Raw genomic sequence first — 16,472 nt, 5'->3', positions numbered from 1 at the left:
CCTCCTTGTGCCCCCTTGCACCCCCCCCCTTTTTTTTTTTTTTTTTTTTTTTTTTTTTTTTTTTTTTTTTTATTTTCTGGTAGGCATCAATTAGGTGAGGGCTTTTCATTTTAAACACTGGGATTTTTACTTGGCCTGCTAAGGCTGTCAGGTCTAGTTTGCTGCTGAACAGTTCATGCTTTGGTGCTGGACAATGCATGAATGTTTAAATTGCTTGAAATGTCTAATTGAATTATCCTCAAATTACAAATCAAAATAGGAAAGGCTGTCTCTGTCTCACAGGGTTGTTCACTGGGACGTCTGCCATACTGCTGCTTTTCTTTATATATTCTTCTCTGCTTCCGACTAAGATTGTGTTAAATGAAACCTTAAATACTGAAAGCATTTCTGTTTGCGTGTGCAGGGGGAAGCGATGCCGAACGTAAAGGGAAATTTATTCACGTTCCGGCTCTGAGTTCTTTTTGTGCTGCACGAAAACGAGTTCATGAAATTTATATCAATGCATAGGAAATCAAAACAGCCAGCTGCTATTTACAAAGAAACTTCCTTTCTCTTTCAGCCACAGTGATGTATAATACAAAATACTTTCAGGCAGATATATATAAATACCATTTAACTGCTTTTTTTATGAGAGCTCACAGATTAAGGAAACCAACAAGCCAGAAAAATCTGATGTATCTAGCCAGCACTCATGATAAAATCAGCTTTTAGAGCCTTGCCGTTTATACAGTGAGGTAGAAATTAAAGCCTGTAGGATTTTCTTTTGTAAATTCTTAAGGGAGGTAGAGCTGGGTCTCCATGAATCACATTCATCCTGTCCAGCCCCCTCCCCAGCAGCATCAGAGGCTGATCAGAAACTCTGGTCAGTGCAATAATGCTTCTTTCATGGGTATAATATTTTTATGGCATTTTATAATATATGATAAAGGGGGTTTGACCACCTACTCCCAGCCAGCTTCAATCATTTTGCTGCTATACCTTAACTTGTTCAGTGACTGCCTGTACCAGGGGCACAATGTGGGAGGTGGTGCTGCATCCTGTGCCCAGCAGCTGGCCTGTCCCTCCCTCTTCCCACCCCCCCTTCAGTGGCTGCACACTGCATCCAGGCATTGGTGCCTCCCTCCGTGGCTGCCAGGACATCCCATGTGCTCTAATGTTAGCCGCCCAGGTAAGGAGTCCTTGCCAGCACTGCATGGATGCTCACACCAGGGCTGGCAGGACATCAGCACAGTACAGGCACTGCACAGCTCAGTCTAATCAGAAGAATTGCTAATCCCCATGGATATTCCAAACTGCCACAGTGCAAGACAGGAGCAGTAGGACAAGTGTTTAAATGTGGCAGTGAGCGCTTTTGTTTTAACTAGAACCAAAAGTAAAACAAGTTCAGAATATGCCAGGAATCTTGGTATAATATTCCTGGTAGTTTTTCCTGAATACTAAATAAATTAATTAGATTCAGTCTACTTTCAAGGGCAACTTATCTCTTACCTTGCAATTAGACAATTGTTTCTGTGCTATAAAAATGGTTGAAGACATAATAGTTATAAAGAACCTTAAGGAAATGGCTTCAATAAAATCTTTATTAAATGGAAGATGAGCTCTGAAGGGATATTTTTTGTTAGAAAAGAAATAGCTATTAAAATTAAGAATGTTAACACTAGTAACTGAAGACCAATACATACTAAAACATCAGTTGTTGCTTTTTTTAAATATCTGATTGTTTTGGGGGCAAAGATTACACCTGCATGAATCAAACATACCCAAATCAGAGCATCTTTCAGAAATGGAGCAAGCTGTAATTTGAAACTAATTGTAGTGGACATAGACCTTGGCAATGCACATGTCCAGATGAAACCAGTGAAATGCACTTAATAATGATTGTATATTACCAAAATCACAGAATACACTGCAGCTCTCTCATTACAAATCTTTTGCTCCCTCTCTAAATAATATTAAAAGCCAGTAATCTAATTTCTCTCTTGGTATCATAACGCTGGATCCCAGCGATGGGGCAGTGGAGGAGAAGCGCATCAGGCAACACTAGGCTCTTCAGCACGGCAAGTTGTTGTGTCTCATATTATTTAGCAATGTTTTCAGCTATGCTCAAGATATAACCCCAGTTTTAGGTTTAGACTCTTCTGCTGTGCTTGAGTCTATAATCAGATTTGCACCCAGCAGCCCCATTGCTTGCTGAAGAGCACTGGTACTTGGGTCATTTTTTAACATGCTCATGCACTGATTCCTGTGACCATCTCACCATGACTAAAGCATGACAAGAGCTCAGCCAAATGGCAGTGAATTCTAGGCTGATATTTTTATTGTTAGTAGGACTTGAGGGGCATCACCTGAATTTCACCAGGGCTGTACCCTACCTTTTTCTGCTGACTGGTTTCCCAGTGATCTCTTCCCAGTCTTGGCAGTCTCTTTGTCAACGTGATGTCTTTCTTCCTCTGCTGCAGACTGGAGGTACAGATGTTGACCCAGCAGTTTTGATGCCTGAAGAGGAGGCCAGAGCCTTCCAGGGGCATTTTTTTTCCAGTGGTCACAGGAAGATTTTAACGTGGCAGTTTTCTTTTGCAAAACACGACTGGTATTTACATCTGCTGGATATCATAGTATATGGCATAACAGTTATTTCTGTAATTCATTAAACTGCCACCTGTTCACTTTGCATTAATATTGATCTTTTAAGGGCTTCTTTAAACTTGGCTATGAAATAATTCCTAAGGGTCTAATGAAAACTGTTAAGGAATACTGTCTTGGGAATTAAAGGCAACCAAGATGCCTCCCCATTTGAAATAAAATTGTCCCACCCCCTGGCTGGTATTCAACTGACCCAGCTCAGGCACCTAGTGGTCCCTGGGGAGTTACTTTAGGCTTCCTCTGTGGTTGGGGAAGAAGAGCTCTGCTGTGAAGGAGGGTTCAGGTTGTGATGGCTCCTTGGCTTCACAGGACCTCACACTCGACTGTGCTCTTCACCCTCAACTGGTAAAGGCACAAAACTGTGAGGGGTGAATCCTGGCCGAAGGATCCTAAGTCAGCACTGATCTGCTGAAGGGCTGGTCCATAATTTACTGTAGAAATGTGTAAGTGTAATTCCTTTGTTTATGAAGCACCAGCAGTGCACCATTCTGGGACTAAAACCACAGGGTTAGGCGACACAGAACCAGAACTCAGCTGGACACAGTCACAAGTAGCAGCCACAAGCTTCTCCAAAACCAGAACAGTGTTCAAGCAAGCAGGGTTAATTTGGGCAGTAAGAGAGGTGCCTGAAGCGGCACTGCAGCCATTCCTCCCTTCATCATTTCTCTTCAGTGTAGATTGTTCTCAGCTACATAACCAACAGGACACAGGAAACTTTTTACAAGTACATTTTTATTTAAAATAAAAATTAATTATGGTGCCTTTTTTAAAATAGGGTACTGCACAATCTGTATATGCAACACAGTTTTTGGTACAGAACATACTTATTGAGCAATATCCTTAAATACTAAATATACATTAATGGCTTGTTTGAGAAACATGACAACATTAATTCTGATTTTTTTTTCTCTTTAGTTATTTAACCACTGATACAGATTTCCTATAAACAATATTCATTTTCATCTGTACATGTGGTACACAGTCAAGAAGGCAGATCTTAGAATATTTACATTCATGCATTGATTTAAACACACTATTTTGCAGTTTAAAATAATATATTTTTGTTTGTACAGGTACAGGGAGTATTGTAAATACTTATCTACCATAGGCCTTATTCTCCATTACTTAGCAGCATCTATGGTCATGACCTCGTTGGAGCAGGAGGCCCATGCTCGCTTCACATGCTGTGACCATATAGCATGCAAGACTGGACAATTAGGTCTTTGTATAGATATGTATCAATATATTTATATCTTATACTTAGTAGGACTTTTCTCTTTCCTCCCATGTCTGTTTTGCAGCATCTATCCAAGGTAGAGATGCTTTCCCAGGCACACCGCAGTGTTGGGTCTGAGCCAGGAAGGGTGGCAGGGCTGGGGCTTCAGCTCCACACCTTCCTGGTGCTGCTGAGGACCAAGGAAAATCAACACTTTGCAGCTTAAAGTGCATTCCCTGCTTGCGTCTGCTAGTGGTGATCCTTGAGGAGGAATTTTGAGTTGATGCTCTCCCTCAGACTGAACACAGCATTTTTCTGAGTCTGTCTGGTGGTGGTCAGAGCAGAGCAGTTAACTTCTGCATAGAAACTGGCCACTTTTGCATCTGCTGGGGATCTGGCTCTTTTGGAAACAAGAGTTAAGCAGAACCTTTCTATGTCTGATATTTTGGTGGCTAAAACCAAACTCGAGATGCTTGTAAAGGGGCATTTTAGATTGCCAGTTTACCAGATCCAGGGTCACTGCTTAGTGAAGCCCTTATCCATCAAGCCTATTCCTTTCCCTTTGTATTTAATTATAGCACAATAAGCACAGAAGCCTCTTTTATAAAAGCTTTGCAAGCAGTCTGTAGAGTGTTAAACACAACCTTAAACCACATCAGCAAACTTCAGAAATCATTCCTCAATGACACTGCCTTTCTAGCCTCTCTTTTCTGAAAACCTACATCTGCTTCCAGTACACTTTTCCAAACACTTTTCTGAAGATCACCTTAAATTTTGGTGCAATGTAGTCAACTGTACTTAGGCAGGAACCTAAAGGCAAATCTACCCCATGCAAGATTTGCCATCTCTCCCCACCATACAGCTGCACAAGTGCTGAGAGCAAAGGCTCTGGACAAGCGGAGGAGCAGCTCTCGGCCTGTCTGCTGTGGCTCTTCTGTGGCCAGTGGATTATAAAAGCACACTGATGAATGTTTGTCTAAGAAATATTATGGCAATGATGTGCCCAAATACATTTATTTAATATCAGCATGTTGAATATAATGATAATATATATCTGCCTATGCAAACAAAATACAACTGTATGTCTCAAAATACTGTCACAGAGCTGGTAAGTCTTGATTATACAGATGGGTAAATTGAGGCACAGAGAGGCAAAATTACTTGCTAGTAAACAGCAGATCAGTGGCAGAGTTGAAAATAGGTCCTAGTCCTCATGTGCTGCTCCTTGGAATGCCCTGCCTTCCTGCTCTCCATTAAGTTTTTAATGTTTATGTTCTCCTGAAAAGACCTCAGGAGGCCTGGGGTGGGTGTGCTTGTGGTTTATGTCACGCACCAGGCTTTTCTTTAGTGAGGACATTTTACCATTGATATCACTGAAAATCAGACAGTGTCCAGTGACCATGTCTTCAGACTTTTTCTTGCAGAACCAGACATATTTTGATGGACATAATGAACTACGAATCCCTTTTGTGATTTTGGCCTTACAGACCATGCCTTTAAAGCTGTATTAGGAAATAAATAAAATCAATAGCCTTTAGGAGGACGTGCTAATCCTGAGCCTGTATCATGCTAAACTCATCTGCATTCATACTTTATACTCTCAGCTAAACATGCAACCAGTCTCAAACTATGCCACATTTAGGCAGAAACAACTGGAGTAAAAAAAGAAAGGCAAACATAGGTAACTACATCAAAATAAATGTTATAGCTTAAAAAATACTCTAGAAATATACTTGCAATATTTTTATTATAGTATTTAGGAGCTAAGTGCTTTAGGCAATCAGAATTTGGGATACTAGACTCGAAGTGTAAATTCTGTCATTTTAATCCCACTTTGGATCTATGAACATATCACTGTCTCTTGTGCAAGCACACAACATGAATATGGCAGGGAATGATCGTACTCTTGGGCAAAGGGTTACTTATTCCCTTTCACTTTTGTAATTGCATTCACTTCTCAAGAAAGTCTAGCCTTTAAATAATAATTTTATGTAGCTAAACTTCTACATAGTGATGACAGGCTAAAAAGCTAAATGAATAACTCCATAAATGCCTCAACAGCAGTATATAGCAGCATTTCATTTTATAATTTAGAAGATACTTATATTTACATACACCCTATTGTTCAATAGGTAATAGAAAACTAGAGATGGGCCTGAGCTGAAACTGCTGATTTGAACATCCCGGAGCTTTTTAGGCTAAGGTCTGCAGAACATCATTTTCCTCTACCATCAGGCCAAACTCTACATCCTGGCAACAGATCAAGCACAGACAGGAATACGTTCAAAATCAAGCTCTGATTTCCGCAGTTCAGGCACATCCTTATACAAAACTGAAAGCATTGGTGTGTTGCAGTACTGAGGGGTGTGATGGCCGTGGTGCAGCCATGTCCTGGAGCGAGACTGGGTTGGTGCCTGGGAGTTACTCACAGATATGGAGAACAAGTGGTATCAAAGCTTGATGTCCAGACAAGAAGCCAGGGTGGAAATTTGTCTTTCACTGCATCACTACTTTCAGCACAGAGGTAAATGGAGACATACACATGGAGGTGTGGCACAAAGAAAAGCTTTCAGGAGGTGGGGAAAGACCAGTGTCTCGACTAGTCTCATCGCCTTTATCCTAAGCATTACTCACTGGGTCTAACCTGAGATCCTACATGAAATGAGTTTGGGTTGATTCAGCTTTTCTTTAAGAAGTCTGCAATCCATGTCATGGAAAGTACAACACTAAGCTATTATGCTGGATTTGGCACAATTGGCCGAGTTAACATGGGCACAACTAGCTTATCAGACCTTCAAAAGTGGTCCTCCAAACCAGACTTACAATGCCCTTGGTGGGTCAGTTCAGGAGACTCGACACTTTCTCATGAAACTCCACTAATCAGTGAATGAAGAGGACTTCAAAGGGCTGCTAGTCCTTTCACCACGCTCCTGCCCAAATACTCACACCAAGGTGTAAACATCTTCCCTGTAGGGGTTTCCCTGGGGAATCAGCATGATGCAAACACAGAAAAACGTGTAGGAATTTAATGAAAGAAGAACTTTTTTAAAGATAAAAAATAAAGTGTGATGCAAAAAAAAGGAGGCTGATTATGAAGTAATAACGTTCAAAGCACCTCTTAATAACATCTCTCTTTCAATAGCAATGCTAATTGCTAAAATCTTACATTTTGATTTATTTTGACTGAAAAGTCTTCAGTCATGGAAATTGTGTAGTCACCAGACCACAAATTAATTTCCTGGGATAAGTCACAAGTTCATGCAATTTTTGGTTGCTTGATGGCTTAACAGAAATCTTTGTTCCCTTTTTAATAATGAAATAACAGGAATGATAAGAACGAAGTATAAGCATACAAAACTGCACATGCTGGAGAAGCACACAGGTGACACCTCCCACTCTGAACCAGAGACTCATTTATAATAAGCTCCTGCTACTCAGGCAGATCACCTTCCCCTCAAAAGATCCTATTTCAGCAGCTTTTTTGTGGACACTCAATTCAAACTGAAAAGTGGGGGGAAAGAGAGGAAGAAGAAGAAGAAGCGTGAGGCATCGCAACATCGCTTTCATGAGATGAAGCATGCAATGCTTATGCCTTTGTGAGGCCTTTTCTCCAGGCAGCCCGGGTGGGCGAGTTTATCCTCTCTGGGAGAAGCAGCAAGCCTGAAGAGCAGCCTGCTTTTCTCTTCTGAATCACTGATGCGTGCGCTATTTCTGAAATGAAGTTCTTGGCCGCAGAGCTCCTTTCGTTGCCTTATTTCACCCACCTTGCATACTCCGTGTGTGTGCTTTGAAAGTTTACCACCTCCTGCGACTCGGCGGGATTTCGGGGATTATACAACCGCATTGTTATCAACTGTTTTGTTGTTTTGGGAGGAGGTCATTGCATATTCAGCCCGACTGGTTCCGTTCTCTTCTTTTCTCATTGGTTTCCTTGGGTGATCCCAGGTTCGGTGATGTATAGGCAGGGTTGGGGGAAGAAGAAATGTCAGAGATAAACATCAGCAGATCAGTCAGTACAGATTGAAAGCAAGGACATATATGGTGCATAATAATACCAAACTTTTCCTGTCTATTTTTCCCTTTCTGAACACGGGCCAAACCAGCAGTTAAATTTTGTCAAGCCTCATGATCCACCTGGAAGGTGAGAAGTCTGGTCTTAAGGCCTCATGATGGGCTGATGGTGTCCCCATACTAGTCTGTGTACAGATCCAGGTGTGCATGTTGCATGAGACAAAGGCTGCTGGAAGGAGAGCCCTTCACCACCACCTTCATCCCTGGAACTGAGGCTGGGGCGCTGGGTCAGGCTCAGCCTTGGGGCAGTCCTGGGCCTTCCTCCTCAAAGTGCCACATCATTCAAAGTGGGATGATGACAAGTCGTGTCCACTGAGGACTCAACTCACTCACCAGTCATCATAAAACTACTGTTTTCAGTCACTAGGACAGGACTCATCCAACCAGTATAGATATGTACATGTGTGGTGACCACCCCAGACTACCTTCACAGTCAATGGAGAGAAACAGGGACTTTTAAAACACAATTCAGAGCAGCTTAAAGTGCATACCCAAAATAAGTCAGGTACTTTATGCCCCAGGCACTCTGTGTTTCTCTGCATTGTCTGTAAAGGAGGGTTAGTTTGCAAGCCCAGACACAGATATCCATGTTCTAGGTGTCTGAGTTAGGGACTGAAACATGGTGCCTGCTGTGATCTACCAACCCCCCAGCACCAACCACACTTCTGGTTTTGTTTGGTGGCCACTGATACCATTTAGTAACACAGTCCAGACCACCAATGCTTATTGTGAGACAATTCAGGAAATGTCCAGCAAGTACAGAAAACTAACAAGCACCTGCACATCATGGAGCAAAATCATTTGGGATTTTAAAGTGTCTCTGAAAAGGGAGACCTGAGCGTAAATCCCATAACAGACCATGTTACATCATGGAGGTGTTTCCTCCACAACTTCTCTTCCCAAAAGTGGCATGACCTTTATTTAAAGATGAAGCTTTAAACACAGTAGGAGGAAAAAGCTTTGTGCTTTCCACACAGGTATTTCAGACATTTAGTGCCTTGAGTTTAAGTGCTTCTGAGGTCAAAAAGAGGACCAGGTAAATGTAATTCAACAGTCAGTCTGTGCTATTGTTCTTGACATTGTTTAACAAAACAAACAACAATTAATAAATAATGGCTTAATGACATTTAATTTCAGCAAAGTATTAATGAAAGACTTATGGAGAATGATTGCAGGAAGATAAATTTGTTTTGCTTGTAATCTCAAAGAAAATACTTCTGACTGTGGTATCTTACACCTGTCTTCAGCTGTTAAGAGTTAATACCTGTTAATATTAGCTATGAATCCAGCTGTTAGAGAATGGAAATGGAAGGGAAGGGGAGACTAAAAGCTGTTGAGACTAAAGGTTTGTTGAACTGTTTTTCAGACATTAACATGCTGTGCCTGTCTGTACGTGACACAAGGCCTTGTGGCTCTGTCTTCAGTGACACTGTTAAGCACCTATCCATCCGGCCACATCCCTGACAAAAGGAATGGAGAATCTGATGGCAATACATTTCTACTGGGCAGGGAAAATGGTGTGGCCGCCTAAACTTCTCCGCTGCTTTCAAAGCTTCCTCTTCCCCCCGCCTCCCTGCCCCCACATTCCAACCCTGACAATCAGCTCTATGAATGGTCAAAACATGAAGGCATTTGGCCACTTTTTGCTATCTGTTTGTCTCCTGTTTACCCGTTTTTCTTTATTTTGTTCACCTATGTGTTTCTGCACCTCTCCAGTGCCATTTTATTTACCTGAATGGACTTTCTCTTCTTTCTTCATGTTAAAAAGTGTCTTCCTCTCATTTAACCTACATTTTTCTTTTTTCTAGAAGTGATTTCCAGACTGATTTCTTCAGTCCTCCTTAAACTCTCTTCCTTTTCCTCCCCCTTTGCTTCAGTTTCTCTTCCCTGAGAGCTGCCATGTGCTCTTTTCCCTCCTTAGGATGATCTCCCAGTGCAGACCTGGGGTGTTCAGAGACTCTCTCCTGATGGCAAGACCTCTCTGCAGACACTGCTGGAGAGGTTGCCAGTGATATTACACCACTGGCAATAGCATGCATTAGAAGCATATTTTTTCTGAAAATAGTAGAATGAAGATTTTATCAAGGTTCTGCTTCTGCTTTACTAACTGCTCAAGCTTAGCACTAGCAAAACAGAGCAACTACTTTCTTGAGTCTCAGTGAAATGGTTATTTGAGGAATTTATTATTTATTTATTTATTTGTTTGTTTGTTTGTTTGTTTATTTTTGCCAGACACTAAAGTTCAGGCTTGGAGATCGATCTGTTTAACTCCTTCACTCAGTTTGTTTCAGGTTATGTCAAGCATGGACTTGGGGTCAAACTTCCCTCAGTTACACCATTTAAATCACTGGCCTGGTCTAAAATTGACCTATGCATTTTTATTTGCAAGGTCATTTTGGCCTGTTGCGGTTTTTCAACTGTCCTTTTGCATTAGGGCACTAGCTCTTTTTGTGCCACTAGCTCTGTATGTCATTAGCCCTTTTTTACCTTAAATTTAATTGACTGTTGAGATCAAAGCATGCAAGTTTTCCTCTTACACACCAAAGGAAACCCTTTTATCCTATTTTCTGCCTGATAAACTAGATTATGCATGATCTTCCTATGTGTAATACCCCAAGCCCCTTTTCACATGAAGCACTACGGCCATTATTTATGCATTTCCATTCCAGGGTTGCTCTTCATTGGTAAAAGGGATGTTTCAAATTAGTGAGGGAATGAGTAGGGAACCATTCATATCTGTGACATACTCACTTGGTGGCAGGCGAAACGGGCTGTTCACTAACAAGTGGTTGCATTGCTTTACAGTATGATTTGCTACACATTGTGCTTTGATGTTTAGCAAACGAATTGGTGTGCTCTTCATGCCAAACATCTGCAAATGAAAGGGACATGCAACTCTGCACAGCTTAGTACACGCCTGAAATGATGCGTCAGAGTCCATAATGACCTCTCCACCATGCATGCATTAATTTGCATGAGTCCTAAAATCAAGAAAGCATCAAAGAGCCATTTAATAGTGTATTTCACACATCAAGTTTAAACTTCAGATGAGGTTCTGATCACATTATAAGTCTTATTTATCAAAGAAATTACTCTTGACTTGTCATGTTGGCTTGTATCGGGTCTCTGCATAGTCCTGTGTAAAGGTCACTGTAACGATGCACATTCAAACGTAATTTGTATGTTCTGTCTTTAGAAAATTTCCTAGAGGAAACACCATTTTTGGCCCTTTATTATGTCTAGTCACAAAACTCAGTTGTTAACAAAACCTTCCCTGCCAGCTTTGGCTATTGGTGTAAATTTGGCATAGACCTACTGTCTCTAAGGCAGTTGTGTGGCAGAGTACTAGGGGAAGGTTTCACCTCATGTCTCACTTGTTCACACTTAAGAAAAATACTATATGTGTCTTTCCAGACAAATTCAAGCAAAATCTGGGCAGACTATTAATTTAATCTTTATTATGCCTTGTTACTTATAAGCTTATTGAAGCTTTGAGGAGAATATGATCACCTAGAAATAGGAATGGAAGTTCTGTCCAGAAGAGTAAATTGCAACAGAGTTTAAAAGACACAACGCAATCCACACACTCATAGTTTTCAAGATGCTTTGTACTTGAAAGAGATGAGAGTTAAGAATAAAGCTTGATTTCATAAGACAAGCCTGAGCATCGCAAACCTGTTTCCTACTGCCTACCTCCATAGCAATGTCTCTGCTGACTGACAGTACACCATGGCCAGCATCTGGGAAGGCTGGGCCCTGGGGAAACCCAGCCAAGCTAGGAGGGGGTGACCTTGGCCTGGCAGCAGAGAAATGAAGGGATCTTAAATTCACCTCCTTCTGGGGCTCCCATACCTGATTCAGCACTGCCAGAAGATGCCTACCTCCACTTGGGATTTGCTGCTCTGGATTATTCTCTGAGGGAAATACCTATCCTGTTTCTTACAAAATGGCAATAGAGTGTCATTCTTCTTTTATAATGCAGTTAGAGGAGGAAAGACCACTTTGCCCACCCTGCTGTGCACTGCAAGAGGAGATGCCCAGTGCTCAGAAGACCACAGTGCAACTCCACTCTCCTGAGCAGCAGTACAAAACTGTAAATCATACTTAAAAGGCACCAGCAAAAATATGTATTTAAAAAAAATTGCACTGTATGGGTATCAGTATCAAATGACAGAATTTTACCAACAGTGAGAACTGTGAGGCATTTCTGTACTGCCTTTGCACAGATGTACCTGTGCCAACGTACAACATATCTGTGCCAAAATTCCTGTCACATTTTCAGTTCCTCTCATGAAGGTGCTTTTAGTAACATGTAAAGAACTTGCCTTTCTTATCAAACCAGTTTTACCTGGAAGTGGCTCCTACCATGAACAAAGCTGCTACTAAGCTCTGTGGGCAGCTCTGCTTTTGCCTGTCACAGCACAGGGCTGTGCTATGGGCAAAGATAAGCAGCCAGTGAGCTGCTCCACTGGCACCACCACTGTGGCTCGCCTGCCCCTCCTGCATCAGCAGTGGCTTTTTCTGGGTTGTGTGTGTGCCTGCCGACCCTCGGGGCAAAGTGGCAGAAGGGAAGAGGCAAATCAGAGCTGAAGATGTATCGCTTATACATGCAATGACTTCAAAGCTCTTCTCCGTACAGATTAATATTTAATTAGCTATCAACACATAATTAATGATTTTCAATAAAAGTGAGTCTCATACGACACACCCATTTGCTTCATAGGATTGATCTATCCTGATGTGCCCCCAGTGCACAGCAGAAATATCCAAGCTACCTACATACCAGTAGAGATCCAACCACAGCAGCATCTTTCTGGGTTACAAAAGTTGTCCAAGAAACAGCGTAAATATCTCATAAGCATATTTTCGCTCAGCTTTATCTCCTGGGCTAGGATGCTAGCTGTACCTGTGGCAACTACATTTAGAACTCTTGGCTAGACTTCACTGCTGGAAGCCCAGATAAGATGATGTGTGGGCTACAGTCACACTTCAAAAATATCCTTATTTAGCAGATACGGGATAGGAATGGAAGAATAAATTTTGTAATGTTATTCAATTACTAGATCATCTCTCCAAATAACCTGAATGCTTATAAGAACATAAAGAACATGAATGGAGGCTGTCTCTATCTCAGTACTGGGGCATTCATCAAACAGCTGTTTGATTCATGCTGGCCATCAGCCATCAGAGTGAATCAGTTCCCATGATAGCAACTGGTCAGAGAAGCAACCTTTCCTTCTAAGACTGATTTGTGAACAGGACCCCTGATACAGGGGCTCGGTGCACTGACAGCAGTTGCTTTCTGGGACACAGCCACCAAATCTGTGTGCAGCTGCCCACAGTGAGCCTTGCCTAATGACTAGGCAATGACTAGGCCAGCCTGGTGCTATGGCGCACACACATGGGGCTCATGTTAGAGAAGGACTCTTCTCAGGAGAGAGTTCTCAGAGTCACGGAGAGAGAGAGTCACATTCTGACTTTTCCCTCTGACTATCTCAGAGGCACTGGAAAAATTCATTCTGGATACTTTTTATGTGACAGTGTAAAGACAGAAATCAAAGAAGATACCGTAATGATGAAAATTCTTTGAAACATTTGTTTTCCTCTATTAAATTAGTTAACAGCCGTATGTAGACCATCTATCTGTCCAGAAAACAAGCAGCATACTATTCATTACTTGTAGGAAGAGGTTACTGGCTCAACTACCTCCCACGTACAAAGCAAATGTTTTACAGTTATGAAAAAAAGCAGCTCCATCTGGACAACTTTCAGCAACGTGCTCACTACTGCTCAATGTTTGTTGAGGACCAATGTGCAATACTCTCAGTCTCTCAAGGCTTTTATATATATTCCCTGTATTTTCATCTCCAGTCTGATAAGTTAGATTGTCCAGCATTTAAAAGACAAACAAACTGTCTTGCCCCAGGGTTTATTACTTATTATCCCAGTATGTGATGCTTTTGAGTTACTCTTCAAAACGAGAAAGTTTTATAGGTAACCTGGATGATATTACTTGCACCTTTTGGAAGGACTATGTATATTGGGTTACTTTTAGTTTTGGACATTTGATGGAGGTCTCCCTCCTCAAGCTGCTTTGCCCCTTGGGTCCTTACGAAAGAGATGTCATCTATGAATCAGAAAAGGCTGTTCATTCCCTTGAGACCTTTGAGAACTTCAGTCTTAGTAGTGGTCAGCTGATAAGTAAGATTTGCAAGAGAAAGTAAGCACACAATTTTTAACATCTTCATAAGTTTTCTGCCTGTCTCTCCTATGGAGGAGATCTGTACAAGTGCACAGACCATTATGCAAAAGAGCAAAGTCCCTTTCACAGCACTGCAAGTCACATGGCAGCAACAGGCTTTGATCTAATCCCAAAATACCATCTCCTATGAAGAGTTCCTTCTTTTCTGACTGTTCACATGAGCATTTTCAACCTTGCAATTTACAGCTAATTCAGGTCTCCCTCACAGTCATTTTTTGCTGACCAGTTTCTGGAGTACATTTAAGCAAGCCCTGAAAGGATGTGAGCGATTTCTGTTTTGGGGTGATTCATGCTCCCCTGTGACAGTAAAATCCCCCTTGCTGTGCATGGATTGAAGATCTAGCCTTTGCTGAGTGGTCCTCTCAGGGAAGAAAAAAAAAATCCATACAGAGCCACTCTGCAGCCATTTATCAGCACTTAGAGGTTCCCTGAGCTGGTGCACTTGGGCTGCAAAATACAGCAAGCAGATCTCTTTCTGCAGAAGTGCATCTATCCCAGCCTGCCTGAAGTCACTCTGGGTATATCTGAAGGGAGGATTTGGCCTGTTCAGATTGCAAGTAATTGCACTAGATTGCTGAGCCACACATGAAATTTAAGAGGAGTTTAGTCTTCATTTATTTTCAGCTGTGCAGAGTCAGAGTAATTCCACAGACTGTTGGACTTGAGGAGGGTTTGTTCTGATGTTACAGAGGAAGATCTGTCCCTTGGAGACTAAGGTGATGCAATCACATTTTGTACTAGGTCTTCAATTAAGCTAACTTCAGAATTATGCTCCTAGACAAAACCTATCTTAAGGAAGAGAAGCACTTTATTAATAGGATACTGGACTATTAACTGACATAATTTATAAAAATACTTTCTGTGACTCCTCACGTTACAACCCATTCTTTGCATTCCCTATAATGATATTTAAAAGGTTTTATTGACTGGAGGGATATTACAACTGATGTTATCCATCAGGTGTTCTCAGTGTGGAATACATTGTCGGTATGTTTTGATGGCAAAAGGAAAAAAATGAATGGGCCTAATGTAAAAAAATGAGCTCATGTTTCCAGCCTTCCAGCCTGGCAAAGAGCCACTAAATGAGGAAAAAAAAAAAAAAAAAAAAAAAGAGAAAAGAGACAGCTATTAAATGCATGGAATGAAGGCACCCTGCTTTGAACAAAGCCAAAACGTATCTGGAGGATGGCCTTGGCCATGGCTGTGGCCATGCCTGGCAGTGTGCTACACCGTGGCAGTGCCCTTTGGAGAGAAGCTGGGACACGCCTGCTCCTCAAGGGCCCGGCCTGCAGCAGAGCAGTGTGGGCAGCTAAGGTACGTTCATGGAGCTCAGTTCATGGTGCAGCACGCTCTGCCAAGCAAGGCAGAAACAGCCTGGGATTCTCAACACACCTGTAGCACCTAGATAACCAGAATTACACATCACTCTATTGCATTAGGCATGACCTGCCCTAACAAGTATATAATTTACAGAGTAGCCAGCTCTAATTTCTGTCCTGATTTCTTATAGAAGACAACAAACAAGCTTGAACAATCTAGTTGAATGAAAAGAAAGAGGGGATGGGACTGGTCTCAGGGAACACCAGAAATGGAAAAGGGCACTTGAAAAGAAGAAATGGGAAGAAGCCATGGGCAAATTCAGGCTGAAGATGAAAAAAAGGTTCTTTTATTCTCAGAAGAATAATGGTTTGAACTGGGACTGCTGGAAGAAGAACAGAGAAGAGAGGGAAAACTGCACAGCCTCAAGAAGGAGACCGATATGTTTATGAAAAGGATCAAATACCACAGTGCCCACAATACTGAGGACTGACAGGTCTTGTTCTAGTCCCATGTTACTAAGGCTGCCACCCTGAAGTCTCGAAGAAGGAATACTGACTGCTTCAGAGGACTGAAACAACCAATGTAACAGGAGAAATCATTTCACTGAACTTCAGGTGCAGTTTCAGGTTCTCTGAGGTTGATTTTCAGTGATCAAGGCAATACTTATGGTCAGAGCTGCACACAGGGTGAGTTGCTCTACTGTGGCACCCGGCTCTGGGTGATAGCTGGGAATAGGTAACAGCTAATAATGAAGGCAATAAGCTCTCCTATTTTATTTTTTCCCCATTTCATGCAGATCAGAAGGGGGAAAAGAGTAGCATTTCCCAAGGCACTCGTATGAATATCTTCCAGATTAAAGCAGACTGAATGCATTACTGCAGTAGTGGCATTATGCTACTGTCTCACTAAAATCAAAGTCACGGAGCTTGTGTAATGCTGGACAAAAATTTAAGGCTGCCC

At 41.8% G+C, this 16,472-nt stretch overlaps 1 protein-coding gene across 1 annotated transcript in view; it reads right to left on the bottom strand.

Moving 5' to 3' along the window:
• Positions 1-3,358: 3,358 nt before the first annotated feature.
• The window catches only part of PRIMA1 (proline rich membrane anchor 1), a 54,037-nt gene continuing 40,923 nt past the window's right edge, over positions 3,359-16,472 (bottom strand). Inside the window, exon 4 of the mRNA XM_026849253.1 lies at positions 3,359-7,789. Within this exon, the coding sequence (XP_026705054.1) occupies positions 7,690-7,789 (100 nt within the window). The 3' untranslated portion in view covers positions 3,359-7,689. The remainder of the gene's footprint in view (positions 7,790-16,472) is intronic.

The sequence above is a fragment of the Athene cunicularia genome, assembly GCF_003259725.1.
Source record: "Athene cunicularia isolate RWA chromosome 5 unlocalized genomic scaffold, athCun1 chr5_part1, whole genome shotgun sequence".
Classification (NCBI taxonomy): Eukaryota; Metazoa; Chordata; class Aves; order Strigiformes; family Strigidae; genus Athene; species Athene cunicularia.
Note: the sequence above shows the minus strand (reverse complement) of the source record. Positions and strands in the feature narration are given on the sequence as shown.